The 14,056-nt window shown below is 50.2% G+C and overlaps 1 protein-coding gene across 1 annotated transcript in view; it reads right to left on the reverse strand.

Moving 5' to 3' along the window:
• The window catches only part of LOC135240707 (GRIP and coiled-coil domain-containing protein 2), a 29,690-nt gene that overhangs the window by 3,788 nt on the left and 11,846 nt on the right, over positions 1 to 14,056 (reverse strand). Inside the window, exons 10-21 of the mRNA XM_064310571.1 lie at positions 11,470 to 11,589; positions 10,134 to 10,298; positions 9,724 to 9,828; positions 8,905 to 9,067; positions 8,665 to 8,765; positions 8,293 to 8,370; positions 7,940 to 8,077; positions 6,805 to 6,926; positions 5,385 to 5,561; positions 4,941 to 5,158; positions 777 to 971; positions 136 to 275 (exon numbers count right to left, since the gene is read on the reverse strand). Coding sequence (XP_064166641.1) covers positions 136 to 275; positions 777 to 971; positions 4,941 to 5,158; positions 5,385 to 5,561; positions 6,805 to 6,926; positions 7,940 to 8,077; positions 8,293 to 8,370; positions 8,665 to 8,765; positions 8,905 to 9,067; positions 9,724 to 9,828; positions 10,134 to 10,298; positions 11,470 to 11,589 — 1,722 coding nt within the window. The remainder of the gene's footprint in view (positions 1 to 135; positions 276 to 776; positions 972 to 4,940; positions 5,159 to 5,384; positions 5,562 to 6,804; positions 6,927 to 7,939; positions 8,078 to 8,292; positions 8,371 to 8,664; positions 8,766 to 8,904; positions 9,068 to 9,723; positions 9,829 to 10,133; positions 10,299 to 11,469; positions 11,590 to 14,056) is intronic.

Genomic DNA, 14,056 nt, shown 5'->3' on the forward strand with positions numbered 1-14,056 from the left:
GCGTGTGTGTGTGCATGCCTGTGTGTGTGCGTGCGTGCTTGTGTGTGCGTGTGTGCGTGCGTGCGTGCGTGCGCGTGTGCGTGCGCGTGCGTGCGTGCGTGCGTGCGTGCGTGCGTGCGTGCGTTCCACACGTACAGTGATCTGCTCCATCAGGATGGCGTTGGTGGCCTCTGTCTCGTGCAGAAGGCCGTTCATGTGCTCCATGCTGCGGGTGGCTGTGCTCAGCTTCTGAGCCAGCTCCTCTTTACTGGGCTCCACCTGCCACACAAACAGCTCTGCACAGAGCACAAACACAGCTTCAGCACAGCATGAGCACAGCTTCACAATTCACGATTAAACACTGCCTTATTTAGTACCCTATCACCATAAAAAGCCTGTACATAGTTAGAGTTTGGGGTGTGCAAGGAGGTCTGCAATTATCTATTAGCCAAATCATTTGCATGATCTGATATGGCTGTGAAACATCCTGATAAGCTTATGTCTAACAGTGTTCCTGCACCCCTATATTAGTCATTTCACAAGGGTCCAATCTACCAGTGAAACAGCACTGGTGTGGACAGCTAATTAGTTCACTGAGGCGGAGTAACTGGTGGAAACAAAAAGCCTGTACACACACCAGCCCTGCAGGAATAGAACTGCTCAGCCCTGAGTAAGATTATATTTGACTTGAGCTGCACTGGACCAGTCAGATGCATGCCCCTGGTTACTGCTCCGATTGAGCTCAGTGACCCGGAGCAGTGACAGGTGAACAGAGGTCCCGGGGGACTGCTACGCACCCTGTTTTGGGTCCGGGGAGGTGAGGAGCTGCTCCAGGGAGGGCAGGGGTGTCCCGGTGGAGGACACGGACTCTGTCTCCGTGGTTTCCATGCCCTCCCCCTCTTCCCGCGCCATGGACTGGAGCTCGAACAGCGGCAGGTCCGTGGGCTTCCTGTCCGGCAGAGACTTCCTCACTTGCTGCACTGGGACTGCACCTGAGAAGAGAGAGAGACGGTGAGAACTGGGAAACACACACACATACCACAGTTACACACAAAATAAGCACATACAACACAAACACAATAGCAACAACCACAGATACATACAACACAAAGTCGACACAAATACCACAAAAATACAACAATAACACCGATACATACACATACATGTCTACACAGACAGAACAAAACACAAACTTGCAGATAAACACACACGCAGCATAATCAGTCAACTAATATCAGGGCAGAATGCTTAACCCTATGTTATTCACCAAAGAAACAACATCAAATAATCCTACTATGATACAGAATTTATCATGGTACAAGAAAACATTTCACCACATTGTAGCGTCTGTTCTCCACCAGAGGGCTCTGTTGTGCAATCCAAATTTCCAAACAGGTTTGTGTTTTAAAAGAACTAGTTTTGCTTGTACAGTTCAAAGTACACATTAACACTATATCGAGCGATTTCTTCCATAAGTTGATTTGCTTCTCCTTACATAAAAATAAGAATTCTGTGCAATCACTGGGTTTGTGTAAAAAAATAAAAGGAAAGAGAGACAGAGCTTGTGACTTACAGGCCCCAGTAAGTACTGGATCTACTATATCACAGAGCATGAAAATGAACCGGTCAGATTCTGCATAGGGTCGTATGGCTTATTCTGCTTCATTAACACTGAAGCCATCTACAGCTGCACGCCCAACCCTTGCGTGAGCTTCATTAAATACAGTTTATCAGACATGGGAACGTATAACACAGGGGGGAGCAGAGACAGCCATAGTGATATGCTGATTTTTTTGCCTGTGTGTGCCGCAAGAGGGCAATTGCGTGCTTGTGCTTGTGTGCATGTGGGCGTATGCGCATACATGTACATGCGGGTGCGTAAGCATGTATGTGTTCAGGCATTCATGTGTGAGTGTATGTGTGTTTCTGTGTATGTGCGTGTGCGCTCAGATGTAACTGTGTATGTGCGCACTTGAGTGCGTGTGTTCCACTGCAGCATTTTGTTTCAGAGTGATCTCTCAGGGGGGAGGGGCCAGCGGTGGGCGGATGGCTTGAGACTGATGGGGGTACGACAGCAACGGGGGCGGAGCGGTTTGTCTCGCATCTGCTGCTCCCAAATTGCCCTTCACACAGCGTAAAGGGACTGGCTTTCACAACCGCACCTCGAGTGCAGCAGGTCAACCAACTGCCACTTACCTCTTCTGCTTGTCTCTATTTCAACAGTTTGCTTATTGTCAGTGAAATTGGGAGCATGTTACCCAAACTGGCCGCAGGTTACTCTTCAGTTAGTATTGTTATTCATTATGAGTAGTGTTCTGCCATTAGACCACTGGGCAGATCAACCGTACATGACCCCACTAAACCACACAAATTCTCCCATAGGTCAGCTGCAATGATTTGTTTGCAACTTAGTTTTGTAATATTAGAAATGGAACAGCATTTTACCACACAGTAGGCTGCTTAATTTCTAGCCCTTGTTTGATTCTGAAAACAACAGGTCTACGATGCTTATATAGTTTCTATCTGTGAAATTGGACAGGAGCGATACATTCTCATATGTGCTGCGTGCCTGACGGGCAGAAATGGAGCAGGAAAGACTGAGGAAAGAGGCTGAGCTCTGATGGAGAGATGACAGACGGAGTGAGAGAGCTGTGACGGGGGGAGCTGGCAGAGTGAGAAAGTGAACGGGAGAGACGGTGTTTGCGCATACACAGGGCCGTAATGAGCAACCTCTGCAAACGGCCATATGCACCTGCAGCAGGTGGCAAGCTGGGCCATCTCCCTGCAGCCCCGTAACAAGCAGCTGCTGCGCCTCAGATGAAGGAGCTTTCTGTCCAAACAGCAGCCCCCGTAAACAAGCAGAACCGCACCTCTCCAAACACCAGCCCCTGTAAACAAGCAGAACCGCACCTCCTCAAACAGCAGCCCCCGTAAACAAGCAGAACCGCACCTCCTCAAACACCAGCCCCCGTAAACAAGCAGAACCGCACCTCCTCAAACAGCAGCCCCCGTAAACAAGCAGAACCGCACCTCCTCAAACAGCAGCCCCCGTAAACAAGCAGAACTGCACCTCCTCAAACAGCAGCCCTCGTAAACAAGCAGAACCGCACCTCCTCAAACAGCAGCCCCCGTAAACAAGCAGAACCGCACCTCCTCAAACAGCAGCCCCCGTAAACAAGCAGAACCGCACCTCCTCAAACAGCAGCCCCCATAAACAAGCTGAACCGCACCTCTCAAACACCAGCCCCGTAAACAAGCAGAACCGCACCTCCTCAAACAGCAGCCCCCGTAAACAAGCAGAACCGCACCTCCTCAAACAGCAGCCCCGTAAACAAGCAGAACCGCACCTCCACAAACAGCAGCCCCCGTAAACAAGCAGAACCGCACCTCCTCAAACACCAGCCCCCGTAAACAAGCAGAACCGCACCTCCTCAAACAGCAGCCCCCGTAAACAAGCTGAACCGCACCTCCTCAAACAGCAGCCCCCGTAAACAAGCAGAACCGCACCTCCTCAAACAGCAGCCCCCGTAAACAAGCAGAACCGCACCTCCTCAAACACCAGCCCCCGTAAACAAGCAGAACTGCACCTCCTCAAACAGCAGCCCCCGTAAACAAGCAGAACCGCACCTCCTCAAACAGCAGCCCCCGTAAACAAGCAGAACCGCACCTCCTCAAACAGCAGCCCCCGTAAACAAGCAGAACCGCACCTCCTCAAACAGCAGCCCCCGTAAACAAGCAGAACCGCACCTCCTCAAACAGCAGCCCCGTAAACAAGCAGAACCGCACCTCCTCAAACAGCAGCCCCGTAAACAAGCTGAACCGCACCCCTCAAACAGCAGCCCCGTAAACAAGCAGAACTGCACCTCCTCAAACAGCAGCCCCGTAAACAAGCAGAACCGCACCTCCTCAAACACCAGCCCCGTAAACAAGCAGAACTGCACCTCCTCAAACAGCAGCCCCGTAAACAAGCAGAACCGCACCTCCTCAAACAGCAGCCCCGTAAACAAGCAGAACCGCACCTCCTCAAACAGCAGCCCCCGTAAACAAGCAGAACCGCACCTCCTCAAACACCAGCCCCGTAAACAAGCAGAACCGCACCTCCTCAAACAGCAGCCCCTGTAAACAAGCAGAACCGCACCTCCTCAAACAGCAGCCCCCGTAAACAAGCAGAACCGCACCTCCTCAAACAGCAGCCCCCGTAAACAAGCAGAACCGCACCTCCTCAAACAGCAGCCCCGTAAACAAGCAGAACCGCACCTCCTCAAACAGCAGCCCCCGTAAACAAGCAGAACCGCACCTCCTCAAACAGCAGCCCCGTAAACAAGCAGAACCGCACCTCCTCAAACAGCAGCCCCGTAAACAAGCAGAACCGCACCTCCTCAAACAGCAGCCCCCGTAAACAAGCAGAACCGCACCTCCTCAAACAGCAGCCCCCGTAAACAAGCAGAACCGCACCTCCTCAAACAGCAGCCCCCGTAAACAAGCAGAACCGCACCTCCTCAAACAGCAGCCCCCGTAAACAAGCAGAACCGCACCTCCTCAAACAGCAGCCCCCGTAAACAAGCAGAACCGCACCTCCTCAAACAGCAGCCCCCGTAAACAAGCAGAACCGCACCTCTCCAAACACCAGCCCCCGTAAACAAGCAGAACCGCACCTCCTCAAACAGCAGCCCCCGTAAACAAGCAGAACCGCACCTCCTCAAACAGCAGCCCCCATAAACAAGCTGAACCGCACCTCTCCAAACACCAGCCCCTGTAAACAAGCAGAACTGCACCTCCTCAAACAGCAGCTGCTCTAACAATCTCTGTGGTAGCTAACAATCTCTGTGGTAGCCTCTTTAGTACCTCCCAGTTCCCAAGTCTTTGATGGTCTCTGATTGTCTAGATGGTAGCCTCTATAGCCCATCCTCTCCTTCAAGCCCCTCCCCTTCCCTATAGCACCGCCTCTAGTCCGGCCTTACTGGTCATGCTGGACTCTCTCTGCAGATGGAAGAGCTGGTTCTCCAGCCGGGTCATCTGCTGCTGTAGCGTCTCCACGGTGCTCCTGTGCTCGTCCTGCAGGTGGCGCATCTGCTCGCGGAAGCTGCCCCGCAGGGTGTCGGCCTGGGCCGTCAGCTGGTTGACTGTCTGAGCGTGCTCAGACTTGAGCACCATGTTCTCGGACTGCAGGGTGATGAGCCTGAGGGCAGAGCGCGAGGCGGAGAGGTGGTGTGAGGGAGGGGAGGGGCCTGGGGAATGTCATGCTAACTGCATTAATAACCTAACAAGAACCATTAAACCCCTCACCTGCATTAATAACCCATCAGAGCGGAGATCTTAAACCCAACACCTGTACTGAAAACCCAACGCAGTGAGGATCACTCAACCCATCGCCTGCGTGGATGATGACCCAACATGGCGCCCACCTCTCTCGGAGCTCGGCCTCCTTCACCACGGTCTCCTGCAGGATCTTGTTGTGTCTCTCCAGCAGCGTGTCATGCTCGTTCTGCAGCTGCTGCAGCTCTGCGCCGGTCGTCTGCAAGTTCTGCTGGGTGTCCTGCAGACGCCCCTTCAGCTGCGCAATCATGCTCTCCATGTGCTCCCTGGAGGCACAGACAGAGATGTCATCACCGACCACAGACACACACCACGACTGACCGCAGCCACAGACACACATATCACAACTGACCACAGATACACATCACTATTCACCACAGTCACCCATAACTACCGACCACAGCTGACCACAGCCACAGACAGGACTAATGACTGACCACAGCCACAGACACATATCATTACTGAGCAAAGCCACAGATATCACCATTGACCACAGCTACAGATTACCACTGGCCACAGGCACACACATCACTACTTATTACATCACCACTGAAATGCATCACCACTGACCAGTGGCTAAGATCATACAGACACACACATCACCACTACCAAACATAAACAACACTGATAAGACCCAGGCACATAGCACTAACTCCATAACATAGACAACCAGAACCAAACAGCAACAGCCTGTGCAGGCTCAAGACACAAATTCCATTACTGATTATAGCTATATACCTAATAAACTTTAATTCATGTTAAATTACCACCTTAAAATAACACCTGTGCAAGTATGAATACGTTTCACTTTTATGTGAACATTAAAATTATAATGAACACAAATTAACATAATCTGCTTGAGGTTACCTAGGCCGAACAGCAATTATTTTCTAGCAACTGCAATTAGGAGAACCGCCAATGGCGCTGTAACTCAGATTAAATCACAGCTGTATTTTCCACCACTACCCAACCAGACCAACATATTTGTCAACGCTGTAACAAAGGGCATTCTCTACAGTTACTCAGATGAGAAACTACAGCACCACTGTTTGCGTAAGAGTTACACATATGCATAGAAGCAGAAAAGAACATATAGAATACTGTATGTTTAGCTACAGTGATATGGGATTAAAATGATAGACAGCATATAAACTTCTACTTTCACACCTCCAGCAACATGCGATGGTAATATATGAGAACATTTATCAATCTGTTTTTACAACATCAAAATTAGATTGCTTGACAAGAAATCTTAAAAACACATGATATACCTGGTGCAACACATCACTGCAGTGAACTGATATGAAAACACAAATCAGGCCATTGGGAAACAAGCATGATTAAATGAAAGACAAGAGATAAATAATAGTAAATAAAGGAAAAAGCAAGAAAGCAATAGAATGAGAGAGAGAGGGGCGGCAGAGAGAGAGGGAGGGAAGGAGAGAGCAAGAGGTCGAAACAAAGGGAGAGAGGAAAAAAGAGTGAAAGAGAGAGCACGCCTGATCTTACCGCTCCTGTTTGGTGACATCGCCATCGCTCTGGGCCGCGCTCTTGGACTTCTGCTGTTTCAGGACGTTGTGCACGCGCACCTTATAGTTCTCAAATTCAGCGGCCGTGGACGCCAACTCGGCCTGCGCGTAAACAAGCCGGGACACGCGGAACGATCTATTAGCGAAGAGGACGCAGAGCTACCAGGGCTGGGGGGCGGGAGACTGAAACCGGACGCGGTGAAGAACAGCCCTGAGAATACACTCAGACGTGTGGATTTTTATCTGCAACAGCAATTAGTGCACTTCTGTGGACCGGCCTGTCTGTGGCCGGGACTTTGAATTAATACGAATGAACATTACAGCCCGGCAGGCAGGAAGCAGGGAAATGCTACTGTTTCTTCAGGACCCTGACACCCGATTCATCACCAGCCATTAGGCCCTGGAGGAAAATCACTCATACTGTCATTTTATAATTAAGTTTTGTTTAAGCCATTTAGCAGTGGTGCGTTTGCAGACTCCCGAAATGGAAAATCAATACGGCTATTTATAAAGCAGCGCAGATCAGCGCCGGAGAGGTTCTCTGGTCCACAGCTCTCTGATGGGGGAGTTTCGGACCCGGAGAGGCTCTCTGGTCCACATCTCTCTGATGGGGGAGTTTCAGACCCGGAGAGGCTCTCTGGTCCACAGCTCTCTGATGGGGGAGTTTCGGACCCGGAGAGGCTCTCTGGACCACAGCTCTCTGATGGGGGAGTTTCAGACCCGGAGAGGCTCTCTGGACCACAGCTCTCTGATGGGGGAGTTTCGGACCCGGAGAGGCTCTCTGGTCCACAGCTCTCTGATGGGGGAGTTTCAGACCCGGAGAGGCTCTCTGGACCACAGCTCTCTGATGGGGGAGTTTCGGACCCGGAGAGGGAGGAGGGGACATGACGCCCCCTCCCCCCATCACATGCAGGCAGTGGGGCTGGTGCGGGCTCAGGAGTTTGATGTAGGGGACGTGGGTGGGGACTTGGGCAGTGTGTGAGGGTGCAGTGTGGGGACTTGGGCAGTGTGTGAGGGTGCAGTGTGGGGACGCAGGCGGTGTGTGAGGCTGCTATGTGGGGACGTGGGCAGTGTGTGGTGCCATGGGGACATGGGCGGTGTGTGTTATGTGGTACCTTGGCAGCGCTGCTCTCCTCCTGCAGAGTGCTCAGTCTGTGCTGGAAGGAGCTGGCTGTTCTCTGCTGCTGATCCGTTAACATCTTCAGCTGCTCCTGCAGCCTGTGCCGCTCCGCAGTCAGATCACAGCACTGAATCTAAAACATGTAAAAACGCAGGGCTGGCACACACGTGTACACACACACATGTACGCACTCGCTCTCTCACACACACGCAGAGCTGTGCTTTTATGCCCCCTGTACTTTAAGTAATACAGTAGATTTGAGGAGACGCATTTCCCTAAATCCCCAATATATGCAGTTCAGTCACACACCAAAGATCATTGTGGGTCATCGTGTCGTTCTGCACCTACCTTGTAATCCTCCAGCTGCTGCTGGTGCGCCTCCAGCTCCCCCTTAAGAGACGCCTGGAGCACCATCTGAGCTGCTTCCTGTGAGGAGACCAGAGTCAGGGTACCCCCATACCTGAGTCACTGAACCCCCAGAACAGAGTCACTGTACCCCCAAACCAGTCACTGTACCCCCAAACCAGAGTCACTGTACCCCTAAACCAGAGTCACTGTACCCCCATATCAGAGTCACTGTACCGCCAAACCACAGTCACTGTACTCCCAAACCAGACAATTTACAGCAATTCCAGTCACTGTTCTCCATTGACTGAGCCCCTAACCCACTGATATCTGCACACTGAATCCATGCACAAAACTCCCACACATGTAACTCACCTGTTTCTTGGTGTCAGCTAACTCCTTCTTTGTTTTAACCAGCAGCTGCTTCATCTTGGAGGTTTTCTCTTCCCCTTGATCGACAAGCGATTTCAGAGACTCTGAAATCAGCGATAAACCAGTGATGATTATGAGAAGGGAAAGTTCCCCAGAACAGCATCATTCAGATACAGAGGTACATGAGGAAACGTGTCTGAAGCGAAGCTTGGTGTCACAGAGGAAACGCATGGGCTGTCTCACCGATCTCCTCTCTGAGAGTTTCCTGCTTCTGCTTGTGGGTCTGGATCTCCGCCTCCAGCTCCTCCGCGTGGCTCTCCCTCTCCGCCAGCTTCTGGTTGAGCTCTCTGACCAGCCGCTCGTAGTCGGCCATCTCCATGTCCATCAGGGAGTTCTGCTGAGCGTCCTGGATGGGGGCAGCGCAACAAAGTCAGGGCTAGATGTGACCGGTCGTCAGGGTAACGCAGGAGAAACTGAATGCCATGGTGCAATGGTGAGAGAACCTGTAGCTTCTCAGGCTAGATAGACAACTCAGTTAGATTCAGAATATAACCTGCTGAAAACACTGACAATACCTAAAATGCAAGCTACTGCAAGTGAATCTGGAGAAGATAAACCGACACTACACACCTTGGTGTATTCCTCTGTGAGGAACAGGTTGTAATTGGAAGCTCTGCACTAAATGTCTTGGGTCACAGGTTTAGTTACAGCCCCAGTAATTCCTGCCAGTGTGTGGGTTTGACTGACAGCCCTGAAGGCCAAGGGGCAGTTATTCTCCAGAGAGCCTGTCATTCTCCCACACAGCCTGATTTTCACTGCCACAATTAGACCTCACCACAACCCATCACTACGTTTAGAGACTTCAGATTAATTCACATTGTACCTGACTGAACCACTTTAATTACAATCCAATGTGTCAGTTCTGTGGAGTGTCTTTGCACCATAGAGTAAACTGAATGAGCGTCCATGGCGTTTGTGCTGGGATGAGAGAGACTGAATGCTGTGAGGGGCTGAGAGTGCCGGAGTTTGTGTTTTCGGCGTAGGCGCAGGGGTGGGACGTGCCTTCCTCAGCTGCTCCAGCTCCTGTGCAGTCTGCTGCAGCTGCTGCTTCTGTCTGCGCAGCTGGGCCTGCAGCTCGTCCACCTCCCTGACTGCGGCCGAGTGATCCTGTGAAAGAGGAACGCCGACTTCATCACAGGAAACAGACACGCCTTTTTCCCTCATAATACTAACACATGGAAAGCCAAAATCTCATCATAAATCAATAACAACACGGGGAATTAGAAAGCTGCTGCTGTCCGTAGGTGGCTGCGACCACCGCAGCCATGTAATAACATTCAGAGTGCCCCGAGGCAGCACATTACGCACACCCAGGGAGCACAGCGCAGCGGGGCCAGAGGTCATAAATTGTTTCTTGTTTTGGGGATGTCTTTTCAATACCGCCCCTCCACCCCCACACCCCATTCACGTACCTTTATTTTCTGCTCCTTTAAAAGCTTTTCTGCCTCCAGGTCTTTTTCCAGCACAGATTTGAGCCTGTGCATTTCTAAAGCCTGGGACTCCAGCAGCCTGACGTTAGACTGCAGAGTGTCCATACGAGCTGCCAGGTCCTCCCTCTCTGAGGACAGCTGCTCGTGCTGGAAGAAAAGGATAAAAAAGCAGGATGGATCTGATAAAGGCAGTAACCGAGGCACGGCTAAATAAAAGCATCACTTAAGCATAAGTATTTCCTAATGTGACACGTGGCTCTGCAGATCACTGCAATCATTTTTCAGAGTGCGTATGTTTATTCTCTCACAGAGAAGAATTTCATAAGCACGGGGGAAAAGGTTTTAGCGACTCCTGTCAAAGTGCTCTGAAGACCTTTAACCCTAAACTGGGAGCTCAACTGAACAGATGAGCTTCATTTAGCATCCAACTTCGGTTTGCCTGTGCATATAAATTTCCTCTTTGCTTATTTGTTGACTTCATGTATTACACAAATATTTTATTTATATTACGTTTATTTGTTGACTTTTGTATATATTTCTGACTGCACAAATATTTTCTGCACATAAAAATCTTGTGTTTGATGATCTTTGAATACATTTGTAATTGCCAAAATAAATACACTAAATTTGGATATAAAATGAAGTCCAATCTCTCAACTGAGGTGCCAGTTAGAGTTAATCTCTGTCACTTAAATAATATGCTCTTCTAAAACAGACAAACTTTGCCAAAGCAACAAAGCTATGCAACTACATAACTATGCAAATAACATACGCTGACCATCTCTGCAAACAATAAAGCAGAACTTTGCAAAACCTCATTATGGCTTGGTAGAATTGAGACTTGTTTTTTTCCGGTAAATAATCAAACAGATTAGTAAGGGACAACAAAGCTATAAAAATAAACAGAAGATTAATTTTGAAACAAATGACATGATAAAGCCTAAATGAGCATCGTCTGAGGATCAGCGAATCCAGCAGAAATCTGTGGGTTCCCAAAAGGCCATTTAGATCACACAAGCGTAGGATCACTCTCCATCTCCGAGGGAAACGCCATAATGACTGCACCCATATGGAGAACGGCCACGGACCGTTTCTTATTTACCTGCAGAGATAAGTCACCACTAAATGCGTAGCTTAAGAGAGATGGAGGTGTTTAAGCACGTTTCACTGGTTCTGGTTGACACGGGATTCATATTCTGGGAGTACCTGCAGACATTTCAGACACTGTGTAGCAGTTCTGCTACCTTTTCAACAAAACAGTTTCATCATTCAAACCAGGGGAGGCACCCAGGCTCTCAGGCTAAGATCCCACACATACCTGCTGGATGGCAGCTTGCAGTCGATTGGTGAGGTCCGCAATCTGCTTCTCCCCTTTTTCTGCCCTCTCTCTCTCCTTATCCAGCTGCTCAGTCTGCCGGTCATATTCTGCCAGGAGGTTCTGCAAATGACTCATCCATTAATAATCATCCTTATGAAGTAAAACACAAAAGGCTACGACATAGCTCAGGTATCAGTTCCGGTCTGGAAGTGACTGAGAAAAACTTATTTATGAAGAGAAGTAAAAAATGTCACCCAGACAAAAACTGATGAACAGTAACTGAATTAGGTAATAATATTAACTATTATTATTATCAGTGCAGCCTTTTCCGGTGCGCCGTGGAAAGGCTGCACTGACAATGGCTCCGCAACCAACTCGTAGCTATTTGTTTACTATCTTGTTAATTATTATTTTTATTGTTTTTATCTTTGCACATACTGCACTGTCGCTCATACAGTATGATCGACAAGCACTTTTGGGAGTTCGTTCGGCACTGGACACGAACTTTTTTTCAACTTACCGGAGTACGTGCTGCGACCCCTTTGTCCTGCCGCCGCCGTGTTTACCAATACGCCGACGAAGGAGAAAGAAAAGAGGCAAACGTGCCGGTATCCTATGCAGATCTCGGACGAGACACTGCAACCCGCCGTTACCGAGCATTTTACTGGCAAATGTTCAATCACTTGATAACAAAATGGACGATCTACACGCACGGATTAACTTCCAGCGGGACATTGCAAACTGCTGCGTGCTGGCGTTCACTGAGACCTGGTTAGACCCTGCGGTGCCTGACTCGGCTGCTACTCCGGCTGGATTTTCCATCTACCGGCAGGACAGAACTACGGAGTCAGGTAAACGCAGAGGCGGAGGGGTGTGCATTATGGTTAACTCTCGCTGGGGTACGGATGTAGCAGTACTCGCTAAACACTGCTCACCAAACCTGGAGCTCTTAACTATAAAAGTCCGTCCCTTCTACCTCCCTCGGGAATTCAGCTCCGCTATAATCACAGCCGTTTATATACCCCCGCTGGCGGATAAAACGCGCGTGCTAGAAGACCTTTACGGAGTAATCAATGGACTAGAGAATGCTCACCCTGAGGCAGCTTCTATTGTTGTTGGCGATTTCAATAGGGTTAATATGAGGAAAGCTTTGCCTAAATATCACCAGCACATTGACTTTCCTACCCGTGGTGACCAGACTCTCGACCATTGTTATACTCAAATACGGGACAGCTATAAACCCCTCCCCCGCCCTGCCTTTGGTAAGGCGGATCACACCTCCATTCTTCTCCTCCCAACCTACAAACAACGACTAAAACAGGAAAAACCGGTTTTTCGGGCAGTCCGACGCTGGAGTGAGGAATCCATTGCCACCCTCCAGGACTGCTTTGAAACCACAGACTGGCAGATGTTCTGTGTTGCAGCTGATGGGGACATTGATGAATACACAGACTCTGTCTCAGCCTACATCTCCAAGTGCATTGATGATGTCATCCCGAAAGTCAATGTCAGGATCTTCCCCAATCAGAAGCCCTGGGTTAATGGTGATGTCCATGCAAAGCTCAGAGCACGGTCCTCTGCCCATAGCTCTGGGGACCTGGAGGCCTTGAGGAAGTCCAGATATGACCTACGGAAAGCCATCAGAGACGCCAAAAGAGCCTACAGGGACAAGTTGGAGTCTGATTACCACAGTTCCGACCCAAGACGCATGTGGAATGGACTGCGTTCCATCACAGACTACAAAGGGAGAAATAGCAGTGATGCCCAGCCCGCCGCCTCTCTTCCGGACGAGCTCAACATCTTCTATGCACGGTTTGAGGCAAGCAACGTCATCCCTACTGTAAGGCTAGATGAGGACCAGGACGACTGCACTCTGTCCCTATCTACGGCTGACGTGAGGAGAGCTTTTAAAAAAGTTAACCCTCGGAAGTCACCAGGGCCAGATGGCATTCCAGGCCGTGTCCTCAGCGCGTGTGCCGACCAGCTAGCGGAGGTATTCACCGCTATATTCAACCTCTCCCTGAACCAGTCTGCAGTCCCCACCTGCTTCAAACAGACCATCATTGTTCCTGTACCTAAGAAACCTGCCATCTCCTGCTGGAATGACTACCGCCCTGTAGCACTGACCTCCATCATCATGAAGTGCTTCGAGCGGCTAGTCAGGACCCACATCTGCTCCCTTCTTCCTGACACCTTGGACCCCCTCCAATTCGCATACCGCCCCAACAGATCTACAGACGACGCCATCGCACTGACAGTGCACACCGCCCTCTCCCACCTGGATAAAGGAGACACCTATGTGAGGATGCTGTTTATAGACTACAGCTCAGCATTCAACACAATTGTGCCTGCTAAGCTCGTTCCCAAGCTCAGGAACCTGGGTCTGAACACCTCCCTCTGCAACTGGATCCTGGACTTCCTGACGGGCAGACCCCAGGTGGTGAGAATGGGTAACCTCACCTCTTCTGCACTGACCCTGAGCACCGGAGCCCCTCAGGGCTGCGTACTCAGTCCCCTCCTGTACGCCCTGTTCACGCACGACTGTGTGGCCACACGCAGCTCCAATGCCATCTTCAAGTTTGCAGAC

The sequence above is a fragment of the Anguilla rostrata genome, chromosome 15 (assembly GCF_018555375.3).
Source record: "Anguilla rostrata isolate EN2019 chromosome 15, ASM1855537v3, whole genome shotgun sequence".
Lineage (NCBI taxonomy): Eukaryota > Metazoa > Chordata > Actinopteri > Anguilliformes > Anguillidae > Anguilla > Anguilla rostrata.